Source organism: Taudactylus pleione, unplaced genomic scaffold (genome assembly GCF_031769625.1).
Source record: "Taudactylus pleione unplaced genomic scaffold, aTauple2 ptg000399l, whole genome shotgun sequence".
In the NCBI taxonomy this organism is placed as follows: domain Eukaryota; kingdom Metazoa; phylum Chordata; class Amphibia; order Anura; family Myobatrachidae; genus Taudactylus; species Taudactylus pleione.
This window is the reverse complement of record NW_028284801.1, coordinates 4,958,926-4,972,926: the sequence shown is the minus strand read 5'-3', so window position 1 is coordinate 4,972,926 and position 14,001 is coordinate 4,958,926. Positions and strand designations below refer to the sequence as shown.

The following is a 14,001-nucleotide window of genomic DNA, read 5'->3' as shown; positions in this document are numbered from 1 at the left end:
ATATGTATACATATAATGAGCGGCACTCAGCAGACTTGATCATGAAGTAAAGTAAAAGTCCTTTATTCCTACGGCGTTTCGGGGTTATTCCCCCGTCTTCAGGGACAGAAAGTATAAACAACAGACAAATACATATATATACCATAAAACACATGACAATGATAGCTAATCATTGTACTCACCTGGGTGACGCCATCCGGCCCTGCCACCGCCACACGCGCCGGACAAACACAACACTGTCGCGATGACGTCACCGGGCGGCGCCACTCCAGGAAACAAACAGTTTAGAGAGTGGATGCCAAGGCAACGCGTCTGCTGTTAAACCTAAACTGAAAAACATAAAAACACAGAATAAAACTTAACATTTAGTAAGCAGGGGCAAATCACACACTGCCATACATGTTAAGACCTACAAAAATAAAAACTGACCAAAATTAGTGAAATGTTATATAATCAATATGATAATTAATAGGACCTCATACTAGACATACCTATCGGCAAAAACTGTCAAAAGTGACAAAAGATGACAAAAATAGTGACCATTAAAGAAAACATTGTAGTCCTAATGACTCATTAAGTCCTTTAGGTGCCAGCGTGTTTAATAAATGAATCCATTTACTTTCTTTTTGTAAATATCTTATTGCGGTTACCACCCCGCATAGAAGCTGGAACATGGTCAATAATAATTGACCATATGCTGGCAATATTGTGTTTGGCAACTAAACAATGACGTGCCACAGGTTGATCACTGTGGCCAGATGTCATTGCAATACGAATGGCACTACGATGTAGGGCCATGCGTTCACGAAATTGGCGTTGGGTCTTCCCAATGTAGGACAACCCACATGGGTAGGTTAACATGTACACAACATATGTGGTAGTACATGTGATGTGACCGCATGTTGAATAAAAAATTTCTTACCAGTATAGGGGTGACAAAAATATTTCCCCACAGTCAGTGAACGACAGGTGACACACCCCAAACATCGATGACATCCTGTTTTGTGGCTGAGAAAGTGGGAAGGGTAAGAACTACCCATTCCAGTGACATCTAGCTTTACTACTTGGTCCCGTATATTTCTCCCCCTAGTGTAGCTGGGCATTAAACGTTTATTGAGAAGGGAAGGTAAATCGGGATCACTATTTACAACTGGCCACCATTGTTTCGCAAGTTTACTAGTATGTAGACTGTTTGTATTAAACTTATTGACCCAAGGGATACGATTTAGGGGCAAAGAGGCTCTAGATTTATATTTGGCTTCAAGAGTAGTGGCACGCGGAATACGCATGACCTTGTTTTTTAATGTATTTAACTCCGTTCTATTATATCCACGAGCCACAAATTTGTTAACCATATCATCAAGAGCTGATTCCACTTTGTTGGGGTCAGAGGTAATGCGTCTGACTTGCAACAATTGCGAATACGGAAGGCCCTTACGTAGAGGAGCTGGGTGAAAACTCTCATTCCTGAGAATGGTATTCCTATCGGTACTTTTGACATATAGCGAGGTAGTAATAAAGTGGTTAGACAAATTAATATCAATATCCAGGTACTGGATGGACTTAGAGTTGATGTTAAAAGTCAATTTAACCACACCATCCATATGATTAAAGTTATCCAACAATTCATGCAGCGCATTTTCTGAGCCTGACCAAAATATCAGGAGATCATCAATGTATCTCCTGTAAAGGATTATATAATTCAAAAGTATCCCATCTTTATATATTAAATTTTGCTCAACGCGGTACATGAATGTGTTGGCGTAAGCGGGGGCCACAGCTGACCCCATGGCACATCCAGAACACTGAATATAGTATGTACCATCGTATAGAAAGTAGTTTCTAGTAAGAACCAATAACAGTAATTGAGTAAAAAACTCAATACAAGGCCCCTTATACAGGGGGTTGTCAGTAATCAAAGATCTCGCAGCCTCCACACCCTGGTCATGGGGGATAACTGTGTAGAGGCTTGTGACATCAGCGCTGCACAATATAGTAGTGTCAGGTAAAGGCCCCAATTTATCCAATGTTACCAACAAAGATGTAGTGTCTTTTACATACGATGGAATGTTATGAACACAAGGATTCAGCAGAGCGTCCAAGTATACTGCTACTGGATGGAATAAAGAGCCTTGTGATGAAATTATGGGGCGGCCCAGGGGGATCCACCATGGATTTGTGAATCTTGGGTCCCACATAAAATAAAGGAACTATAGGGAATTCAACTGATAGTGCCTGACCTAGTTCCCTAGAGATCAATTTATCATTAATGGCATTACCAATGACAGTGTCCAATTCCAATTTGAACTTGCTAGTTGGGTCATTCAATAATGGACTATAAGTGGTAGTGTCAGACAAATGTCTTTGGCATTCCTGTCGATACTTGGATAGGTCTTGAATAACAGTGGCGCCACCCTTATCAGCACCTCTGATAATGATGTCTGTACATTTTGAAAGTGATTTGAGCGCCATCATCTCATTTTTGGACAAATTCAAAGGATGAGCTAGATAAGAAGAGGGCTCTTGTCCTAATGTGTCCAGCCATCAGTTCCCAGATTAGATGGTGTCACAGGTGATGAATCAAAGTATTCCTTGATACGTAATGTCCTATTCAATCTGTAGGTATCCACCTACCATTAGAAGGGGTCCATACGTACCGTGGGTACAAAAGATAATCCCTTAGAGAGCACTTGTGTTTCAAATTGGGTAAGGGGTTTAGATGACAAGTTGAAAACTAGTTCCTCTGCTGTTGTGGTTGTCTTCGGCTGTTGCCTCTTATTTTGCTGCGCCCTCCTCGTCGTCCTGTTGAAGTGTGGTAAAATGTGGACCGGTTTTGTAACCCCAAAGGGGACGCTTGAACTGTAGATGATGGCAAAACAATTTCTGAATCACTCATGGAAGTACTAAAGCCATTTTGGTATCGGGAAGTAGGTCTCTGTTTGCAGGTTTGAAAAAATTGTTGTTGTCTGACTTCTCTGGCATTTGAATGGTTAATCCAATTATATACCTGGTGCTGTCGGTAGTCCATTTGGACCTTCCAGAGTTTATCTCTCTTAAAAATTATCAATTCACGTTTATAGTTTTCCATCTGAGTTTGTAATTGGTCATCCATGAATTACTAGTATCCGATGCCAGAATGGGTTTATGTATTTTTCCAAAGTCCGATATTTTATCTTTGTAGATATTGAGTTCCCTAGTAGACTCTTCTATGACTAGAAGCAATAAGTCCATCGAGCATTTATTGAAAATACTGATTCATTTGTTACAGAAGGATGGATTATGTCGGCCGATAGTCAGCATGTTTTTTTACACTGAATCCACGCGGGATCTGTTTGTTCTTATAGTAATCCGACAAATTTATTCCGTGATATAGATAATCACATTCCTTCCTTATATATATATATATATATATATATATATATATATATATTAGCATCCAAGTGAAGCAGGCACTCCAAGTCACATTAACAAAGAGCTGCCGCGATGCTCAGGCTCATAACAAGAGAAGAATTTGGAGATATGTAAGGAATCCACACTGATCCTTACAAATTGGATTGTTCCTAAACCTCTTCACCCCTCTTTTTTATTTTCTATTCTTGGTGTAGATATTCACAATTCATCATACTAATCTTTCCATAATTAATAGGAAAGAATGAGGGGACTGGTGCTGCCCTACTCACGGAATATATACTGGTTAGAGAAAGAAAAAGATGTGAGAATCGTGGGTGCACTCTCGGGTGATTATGGGAATAAGCTGGGCTCTGTTGGTGTTAGTATTACAATAGCATCATAATTGATAAAAAAATAACTTATTTGTTCATTAAAAATCAAAACATATATCATAACAACATTGGTTAAAATTAAAGAAATAGTGTTTAAAGTAGGAAAAGTGTTTTGTTAAAAAGTTCTTGATTAGGCCGCTGGGTCACTTGTGATCTAAATTTTTACTCTGAATTGAGTAAAACACAGGGTATATTTGTCTGCTCACTTGTTCTTAGGCTCAAGGTTTGCTATTTACCAGAGCAGAACAAATTTACTGTATCGTGAGTCAGTAGCAACATTTGTTTACTTGTTGCAAATAATTTAAACTGTTTCCTGTTTATTTGATATAATGTGGTTATTCTTTATATAGTGGATATTGTAGCTGTATAAAAATTTGTTTCTCAGCAATAATTATTATCCTATATATATTTTAAATCTATTAAGCAGATAGTTTATAATAAAATTAGCTTCACCATCTATTTAGTGTTTTATAGAGCTTCACCATCTATATAGCTTCACCATCTATTTAGTGTTTTATTTACTAGTATATGTATCAACATACAGTTGATACATATTAAATACATTCGCTTATTGCTTATTACTAAAAGTTTATTTAGCGTGGTTTATTCTCAGTTGATAGACCCCTTGTAGTCCGTTAATTATGCATGAGATGCTGGTGTTTAATTAAGACACTCTCATTGCTGTATAATCTGATACATCTATCGAATCAAATTAAGAACAGTGGTATTCTATGTCTATTGTCAGATTTGTACACAGTATTTGTCACCACTGTGTTTATCATATATACCCAGCGTTGGTCATATTCAGTTAGGATAAAGCTGAGCCTGTGTCTCTAATGTCTGTCTGTTATGCTAATCGTCATACAGTTTAATTTTTAAATCTATGCCGGTACATTATTGCAGACATATGGCGGACCTTTATTAACACAGCTCAGTGTGGGACTGTTAATGTCAGCAATATGTTTAGTATTGATAGGCACATTAAAGCGCTTGTATCATGCAATGTTAGTTGGACACGTTTTTTCTGATTCACTGATGGTCTCTGGCGTTTTTATGAACGGCACTTATTGCCGCGGCTTTAATGCGGCTTGCTCCCAGAGTTTATGCCAGTGCAGTGTTATAACATACAGCGGACTCGGGGACTCAGGAAGCCGGACATCCGGCGAAATCCGCATCGGCATCTGAGACCGCTGGGTCACAAGGACGAACATGTCCACACTGAGTTGCTTTAATTAATTGTATTAAAAGATCCGCTGTATGTTATAACATTGCACTGGCATAAACTCTTGGAGCAAGCTGCATTACATGTATGTTTATTTTTATGTTTCTTTTAAATAAATGTGATGTGTATATCTAAAGCTGCCCATCCACTAGAAGACCTGAAAACTACTGCACGATTATGACATTGTAATCATGCAGTCGTTTGTCAGTCTGTGATGAGCCTGTACTGAACGAGCAGTCGTCAGTGCAGGCTCATCAACCATCTGCAAACATGCTCAACCTGACGTTATCGTTATGTTGTCCAGCATGTTTGCCCGATGATAGATGTTTTAAATGACCAGCGGGAGCGAGAAACGCTGGTCGTTCTAGACATTTTTGTAAATGATTGAACGATAACAATATCATTATCATTCAGTCGCTCAATTTAATCTTCTAGTGGATGGGCACCTTAACACTTTAGTGTTTATTTTTTTTACTTGCCACAGCTGAATATCATTACATTTAAATTGATTACTCTATGAACAGTGCTGGGTTTTTTTTGTTTGTTTCTTTCAAATTTGAGGCTAGCACCTACACCCTTTTTCCATAAACTGTGTTTGAGTGTAAATATTTTTGGGGGTAAATGTAATAGTCCAGGCGTCGGTGAGATCCTAGTGAGTCTGGCCGATGTTTTAAAGTGGCAATCATTTAAGAGGCAAAACCAACTTACTTGAAATCATGGGCCAGACTTTCTGGGATCTCTCCGATGCCTGCAAAGTCACAGGCTATTACATTTACTCCTTGGTCTTTGTTAATCATTTAGGGCCACTTAAGTTTGAGGCATATTGCTCTCTTTCAGGCCCAATTCTACCTCAAGCAATGCCGATTTCAGGGCCGTAACTAGGGTAGTGCGACCTGTGCCACCGCACAGGGCAAGGGGCTCTGTTTGGGCCTGTCAATTTTCTATTTATTATAATTCTCACTTATAGCTTCCTCTTCTTTTATCCCCAGCATCTTCTGGCCTCTCCTATCTCTTCCGTGGCCCTTCCCAATGAGGCCATGGCCATTTTTCAGATATGTGTCTTATGTTCCTATTTGAAAAATAGGGGAGGGGGGCGCCAATGCTCTTTCTGGCACAGGGCACCAAAAAGTCTAGTTACGGCTCTGCGGATTTTCACTGACTTGAGCGTTTTTTTATATTTTGCTACTGCGCATTTATTTTAAAAATACCTGAAAAACCTGTACAACCCATGCATCCTAGGGTGTGTATGCACAGAGGCACAATTTAGACACACGGTTTCAGAAATGTATTGAAAATGTGCTGGCCTGGATGGTGACTGGGAGGTGGCTATTCGTGATGCATGGAGATGATCCATCTTATGGGTGTGTTAGGAGAGTGGCACGGATGTGTTTCTGAAGTGGTTAGGTACAAAAACACTTAATTGCTAACATTGTATAGGCCATACTCAGATGGGAAATCTGTGCAGAATCAGGCCTTAATAGTGATCATTCAGAAGTTGCCTCAGAACTCCTTACAGCAACTATATTCAGTATAGGTCAAGAAACAACATTATCTACAGATTACTTTTTTATCCTTAACTGCCTTCCAGAGGTTCTGTAAGTATAATAGCTTCAACTCATAGCAGCTTATACCTCCTTATATTGCAATGGCCCCAGAGAATGGACTGTCTATGGTACACTGATCACCTGGAATTGATCTTTAGAAAATGCAGTAATCATTAGGGATTTGTTTACTTTAATACTAGTCACACAGCCCTACATTTTTTATGCTGCCAAATTATCCACCTTTACTGAACAGTGATATGTTTTCTTTCAGTCATTTCCTGTATTTCTGTGATCACCTACATCTTTTTCCACTGTTCTAAGAAGTGTAAGTGGACTTTACGGAATATCCCTTTTCTTGAAACCTCAAAGATGTATCTGAAACCAGATCAGGACCAGACTACTTCAACAACCTATATGGTACAAGATTGATTCAGCAAAGTAATCTATGTATTCATCTGTCAAAATGTGTGTGTATATGTATGTGATATATATATATTATTCTCAATATGCCACGCAGCACGACATGCAAAACAAGACGGCTAACACCAGGCAAGTACGCACCAGGAGACTGTGTTGATTAATTTGATATGCGACACTTGTATATCTGTGTGCCTGAGTCTGTAAATGGAACTAGGCATGGAAAAAAAGCTGTGGCCGCTGCATCGTAGCAATTCAAATGCTGATTCAGAGTAGGGATGTGCAGGCTCGGATAGGTTCGAGTTTGCACGTGGAGTTCGGATTTTTCCCTCCAAAATAACGGAACTCAGAAAGAGGCAAAACGTCATCTTACATGGACGAACATCATCATTCCTGGACTTTTGTCCAGGAATGATGATGTTCGTCCATGTAAGATGACGTTTTGCCTCTTTCTGAGTTCCGTTTTTTTGGAGGGAAAAATCCGAACTCCACGTGCAAACTCGAACCTATCCGAGCCTGCACATCCCTAATTCAGAGACTCATTGCATTACGACTTAATTTACTGTAGTTTTACTAAAATATATTGTCTGCAATATCTGCAGACTATATAAATGTATGTACTTGTGCCAAACATAAACTCACTATAGCTCATCTGTCTGGTGTACTACCATTCATCAGGTACCTGTATTCAGCCAAACTTCTCAGAGGTTCATGTGGATATAAAGAGAAATATCAACAACATGTGGTATGTTTTTTGTAACACAAGTATTGATTCAAAACACCACACAATTCAATAGACAAACTAAAGACCTACAAGAAAATAGGCCATCTGTGTCCCGCAGTGCACAGTCTGGACAAGGCGTGGAGTGTCCTCTGTGAGGTTTGTAGTCCAAAGGAAACTGTTTCAATTACAATGAAAGTCCAAAAAGTCTAAATTACTGGAGTAGGAGGTAGTAAGAGGTATACTTCACGAGCGTATTTTGACCTGTTACACCAGTATGTGCAGTATGACTTTCTTAGGTTGTATGAGATGCTACTGGTTATATATACATAATTTTATGAGACAGAAGTTTATTTGTTCATTGGCAAATATTTTCCAGAGTTCTCAAGCGAAAGCTGCTGAATCTTACATTGCTTACTTTTTTTTATACTTAATAACTATTAAATCTCATAGCGACAATGCGACAAATCTTATATACAAACTTCATTGGTCTGTTTGTTTGTTCGCCTGTCCGTTTATGCAGTCGGACACCACTGAACCGATTGGGATGAAACCAACGGGAGGTGTGCAGTTGGATCCTGGCCAGGTTTTAGGGGGGTTAGGGTCCCGATCAGACCTCTCGTTGGTGTACGCTGGGCAGAACTTTGACCCGGGGAGCCTGTTCTGTGCCTTCCACTGGATGGTTTAGGATGAAAACTTCAGAGTGGTAACATTGGATCCCAGAAGACATACTAGGGTGTTGAGGTCCCAGTAAGACCTCCTGTTGGTGTACACTGGGCAGAACTTTGAACCGGGACTGCTGGGCAGAACTTTGACCCGGGGAGGCTATTTTGGGCCTTCCACTGGATGGATTTGCATGAAAACTTTACAGAGGGGTGGCAATTGGTCTGGAGTGGTTGGGGTCCCAGTCGGACCCACGGCGGAGTACGCCAGGAAGAACTGTTACCCAGGGAGCCTATTCTCGGCCTTCCAGTGAATAGATTTTTACTTCATCACATAAAAAAAGTAATAACTTGAAGATACACCCTGGTTCCGATTGGGATGAAACCAATGCAAGGTGGTCCAGTTGGATCCTGGCCAGAGGGGGGTTAGGGTCCCAGTCGGACCTTCCATTGGTGTACGTTGGGCAGAACTTTGACCCGGGGAGCCTGTTCTGGGCCTTCCACTGGATGGATTTGGATGAAAACTTCACAGAGGGATGGCAATTGGTCTGGGATGCCTAATGGAGTGGTTGGGTCCCGGTGGGACCTCACTGGAGTGCACCAGGCAGAATTTTAACCCAGGGAGCCTGTTCTGGGCCTTCCACTGGTTGGATTTGGATGACATTACGTAATAAAACTTAATAACTTGAAGATTTAAACCCGGGCAACGCCAGGTACTTCAGCTAGTAAAGTTTTAGGCACGTGTGGATAAAATGCTGAAAAGTAAAATTGCTTTAAAAAATAGAAGTGTTAATAGTTTGCATTTTGTTAAGTGATAAAATAAAGTGAATGAACAGAAGAGAAATCTAAATCAAATCAATATTTGGTGTGACTACCCTTTGCCTTTCATTTTGCATTTTGTTAATTGATAAACTAAAACTATCAACACATCTATTTTTGAAAGCAATTTTACTTTGCAGCATTTTTTCCACACCTGCCTAAAACTTTTGTACAGTTTTGTGTGTATGTATGTAATAAAATATATATATGTGTGTGTGTGTGTGTGTGTATGTATGTAATAGATAATATATATGTATGTATGTAATAGATAATATATATATATGTATGTGTGTGTATGTATATATATCTATTACATACATATATATTATCTATTACATACATACACACACATACATATATATATTAATATATAGACAGGATAAACATTCAGTATTGCGCAAAAGGCTCTATGGTGCCCTAGTAATTATAGTTGAATGTCTGGCAGCTGTCTGCAAACACCTTGCCACAAGAGAACATGTTCAGGGAATGTAATCAAATGGACAGCACACAAGTGAGAAGGTAATAAAAATAAAATCTTCCATATATGCTCACATACATCTAAGCAGCAATCTCTGCTAAAGATGGGTCCCTTTGTCAGCCAGCATTCGATCCCAGCTGCAGCTCCGGATAGTATCCACAGACCAACGCTGTCTGTGGGTACAGCGGCTGACGTCACAGCATCTTACGTCCTAAGCAACGTTCAATGAGTTTCATCATTCTGTAGACTTCGTCACACCCTCCAGAAATGTAACTTTGCAAACTGAGAGGCCAGGTTATAATAATAGATAGAGACAGTCAGTCAGCCTAAGAACCACTCCTTTGGCATGTTTTTAAGTTTCTAGAAGTACTTTGGAAAGTTATCAACTTTTTAATGTTCTACTTTACTTTAGTGTTCTATTTACTTAATGACTTGTCCCTTCTAGTTTTAAATAATTTAAATGCCGACTTCTAAAGCATTTTAATTAGATACTATACATTGTTCTCTTTTTATTTGTGCAGCTTTTGTTGACCCCATATACATACCTTCAGCAGTATATAAATATGTTTTAGAAACTGTTCCATCTGGCCCTGTTGCTGAGATTTGAGAGAACATTATCTGTATCAACTACTGCTTGAATTCTCACCTTTCTTAAATTCATGCAGCCTCATATATTTATTAAAATCAGATGTTACCATGTTATGTACCATTAGTTTAATTTTCCCCCGTTTTAACTAGTTGATTAAGGCTAGTTTTTATTCTCCTATTCACAGAAGGCTTTCCATTGAAAGAGGGTAAGGAGTCATTGGATGTGATCATATTTTTGTCTCCAAAATGGTGCAGCTCCTTCTAAACAATTGGGTGTACATTTACTTGATGGTTACGTCTGGATGGGATTCTCAATAGCATGTTTTCATCTAGCATAGATGAGATAACCTAACAGATAGTTCTCAGCTGTTAGATTGCTACTGTAAAGCATTCTACATAGAGCTACGTGCATAGGATACAAGACTTCACGTCCACTCAAGAAAAGAAAAAAATACCTTTCACAGTGTAGAGAACTTCTGGGTCTAGTAACACTCTGAAAAAGTGCGTGGTGAGCCTTTCTAAGTCAGGGAGGACCTCAAATTCTTTTGACATTTATGGTGTTTCCTACATTTAAAAAAAAAAAACGGTCAATAACCGCATTCACTTTAAAGACCACTTATTGTATGTCTATCAAAGATGTTGATCACATCAATAATAGTCACAACTGAACATCAGTCAATGCCGCCACATGAAAAGTCTCTAGTAAAGTTCTCTTCCTTGTTTTGACTTGTTGACTGATGAATTTGCTTTTGTACTACAGTATTTTATATTTATTTTTTCTTACAATGCAATGTGGAAACATGGTGGAGCTGCATGTACTTTTTAGATGTATTGCTTTTTTTAATTATGTTTTTGTTTTTACAGCTGACTGAACTGAAACATGAAGGAGAAATTGATGATTCATTTTGAGAGCTAAATATCAATCTGGTCATAGACACAGAAAAAATGGCATCTGCTATTTATTTGGAATTGCTTTGCAGATTGAGATGGAAAAGTCCTGTTAAGAGTCTTCCCTGCCTTGATTATGGGTTTTAGTTTGAATCCCCAACAGTGGCTCCTTAATGACCCACCTACGCCTGACATACAAGTTAATCCAATTTGAAATAACATCTTGCAAAATACACATACACACTTTAATGGAACTTGAGATGTTTGATCTTGAATTGTTTTCCAGCTAACTTTGCTCTGGTGAGTGAAAAGGAATAATAATCATCCTGAAGTTTAGAGATAACGTATGCTGTACATACCTTTTAGTTCTGTGAATGGAACTATTGACGCAGTCGTGCCAAACAGCCCTTCTCTGCGCGTGAGGTCCTGTGCGACTCTGCTTGCGCCAAGCATAATTTTTGCTGGAATGTACATCTTAGTCGTAACGTGATGTAACAAAACTGCTTCATAAGATTGCATTGATTAATTTCATATTCTGCGTCTGTGACTGACATACGTTTCTGTATATGGGCAAGAAAGCACTATGTACGCCTTATGCCCATAATTGCACCTGTACACATGGGTGCACCCAAGTTTGGAAGACTTGAGTCCTCTCTTTAAAATCATGTACCTTAGCAGCTATTGTCTGGTGATTACCTGCATTCACCAGACAATAATACCCAGTGCTACGGAATAACATACATTTTTTATAGAACAGGAAGTGGCCCAAACACATGGGGACATCTATGTTTGAAAGAGGGGAGTCTCATTTTTCAAACAATATGCCCCCTCAGTAGCTCATGTGATCGCCAGACTATGACTTAAACCGCACACACTGAAACATTTTTACAAATGAGTGGGTCTAAAGCCCAAATCTCTGCCATATTGTAGCAAATAAAAAAGGAATCCCCTCATTTAATGCGGTATGCCTTGCTGTGCTGAGATATCATTTTTGCATATGGTTAGTGTTTAAATCGAGACAGCAGATATTTTCAAGAGTAGATTTTTCAGTGAAAACCTATACGGACAATCCTGTTGGTTGCAATTTGTGAACAGCGAATTACTGCCAAACAACAAAATATTTATTTGTATAGATTATAAAAAAAAAAAAGACAATCACATATACTGTGGTTACACTTTCTTGAAATTTCAATAACAATTGTTGTGGGGCACTTTGGTTACAATTTATTTGATGTGTTAGAGTGAATTAAAAGTATATTTACTGAGTTAAAGAACCTCAGCATTGAAGAAGTTAAGCAATGTCACTGACTTTAGCAAATGAGTGTCATCAAATTATTTGTCTTGCTGTGAAATGTCTGATGATCTAATCTGGCTAATAAACTGGCGACATGAAGATTGAATACAGTAAGGTGCTCTGACCTAAGTCAAAAGCACCTTAAGAAGTAATCCAGGATATAAAATGTGAGAATATGCACTTTGGGGTACAAAATAATATTGCAATACAAGTATGTTAATGTAGGTTAATTTATCAACACAATGTAGGTTAATTTATGAACCAGATCAAATAAAGCTCTGGATAGCATGTCATACTGTATTCAGCAATGTGCATAGTTGCATGTCCACATTCCACATTTAAGAACATTAAATTTAAGAGCACTCTACTTTGAAAAAACTTCTTTCCAGCTATCCCTAGAGCCATATCTTCCATTAACTTTCATTTTTCCCTGCTTATTCCCAGTCCCACTTTTGTGTTCCATAAATCATGAGAACGATAGGACAATGGGACTGCCTTTGGGCCTGAATCAGAGATGGTAGGTAATGCAGCCACGGTCACAGCCACTCTTGCTATATCAGTTGCAGGAATATGCCAATCTCAGCCCTTCGTGCTCCACAGTGTGATGGAGTGTATGAGCACTGAGATGCCCACTTTCAGGCTCTGTGGTCTGTGCATTTGTGGTGGAGTTTGTAAACACAGCAACATTGACACAACATCTGTTGCACCATCAACATTTGCGGTAAGCTAGGGTTTACTGTAGCTACTCCCCTCCAATCCAACTAAACATGGCCTCTGAAACATTTGTATTTGCAATTGGGAATGCAGCAGTGTCACCAGACACTTCCATAACACTCCCATAAAACGCCCTTTTGCAAACTGTATCGCACACATTGGTTCGCAGTTGCACAGTAAGAGTTTTATAGACTCATGCGAAAACCTCTCACGAGCAGGGCCCTCTTCCCCTTTCCCTTACTTATACTATCATATACTCTCTACAAGGGCACCTAACCCTTGGTTGCTGCCACCCTCCTGCTTATTTGAGTGTTGTGATGCAGTAATGTTAATAAACAATGTCCGTGTCCTGCATTGTTTTGTACTGTAAGTCACTGTTTTCTTGTTTTACTCATTTGTAAGGTGCTTGGTAAACCTTGTGGTGCCAAAAAAATGAAGGATAATAAAAAAATAATGGATAATAAGGATAATAAGTAAATATCGGCACTGCCTCCATCTCTGAATCAGGTCCTTTATTACATCTGTAATTATTGTACATTTAGTCTGATTCTGAGTAGCACGCTGCTGTAACCACTTTAGCCTCTTTTTCTGTAGTTGCATCTGCAACTTTATGCTAATACTAGTATCAGCCCTTCCCCTGGTGTAAAAGTGTGTGCCTGATTGCACAAAAAAAGAGATACCCACTTTGATCTTTAGGGGTCTATTCACTAAGCTTTGGTAGGAGATAAAGTGAACGGAGGTAAGGTAAAAGCTAATCGGCTCCTAACTGCCAAGTCACAGGCTGTGTTTGAAAAATGACAGGAGCTGATTGGCTGGTACCTTACCTCTGTTCACTTTATCTCCTATTTCTCACCGGGTGCAGGGAGTCAGAT

General features: G+C 39.1%; 1 protein-coding gene across 4 annotated transcripts in view; it reads left to right on the top strand.

The window, feature by feature from the left end:
* LOC148506644 (uncharacterized) overlaps nucleotides 1-13,483 on the top strand; it is a 135,375-nt gene extending 121,892 nt beyond the window's left edge. For 2 of the 4 annotated variants that reach the window (XM_088446471.1, XM_088446470.1), the window contains exons 6-7: nucleotides 6,820-6,965; nucleotides 11,098-13,483. In XM_088446471.1, coding sequence (XP_088302597.1) covers nucleotides 6,820-6,965; nucleotides 11,098-11,142 — 191 coding nt within the window. In that variant the 3' untranslated portion in view covers nucleotides 11,143-13,483. Of the gene's footprint in view, nucleotides 1-6,819; nucleotides 6,987-11,097 lie in introns of all 4 variants that reach the window. The other 2 variants (XM_088446472.1, XM_088446473.1) reach the window with 2 other exon arrangements.
* Nucleotides 13,484-14,001: the final 518 nt, after the last annotated feature.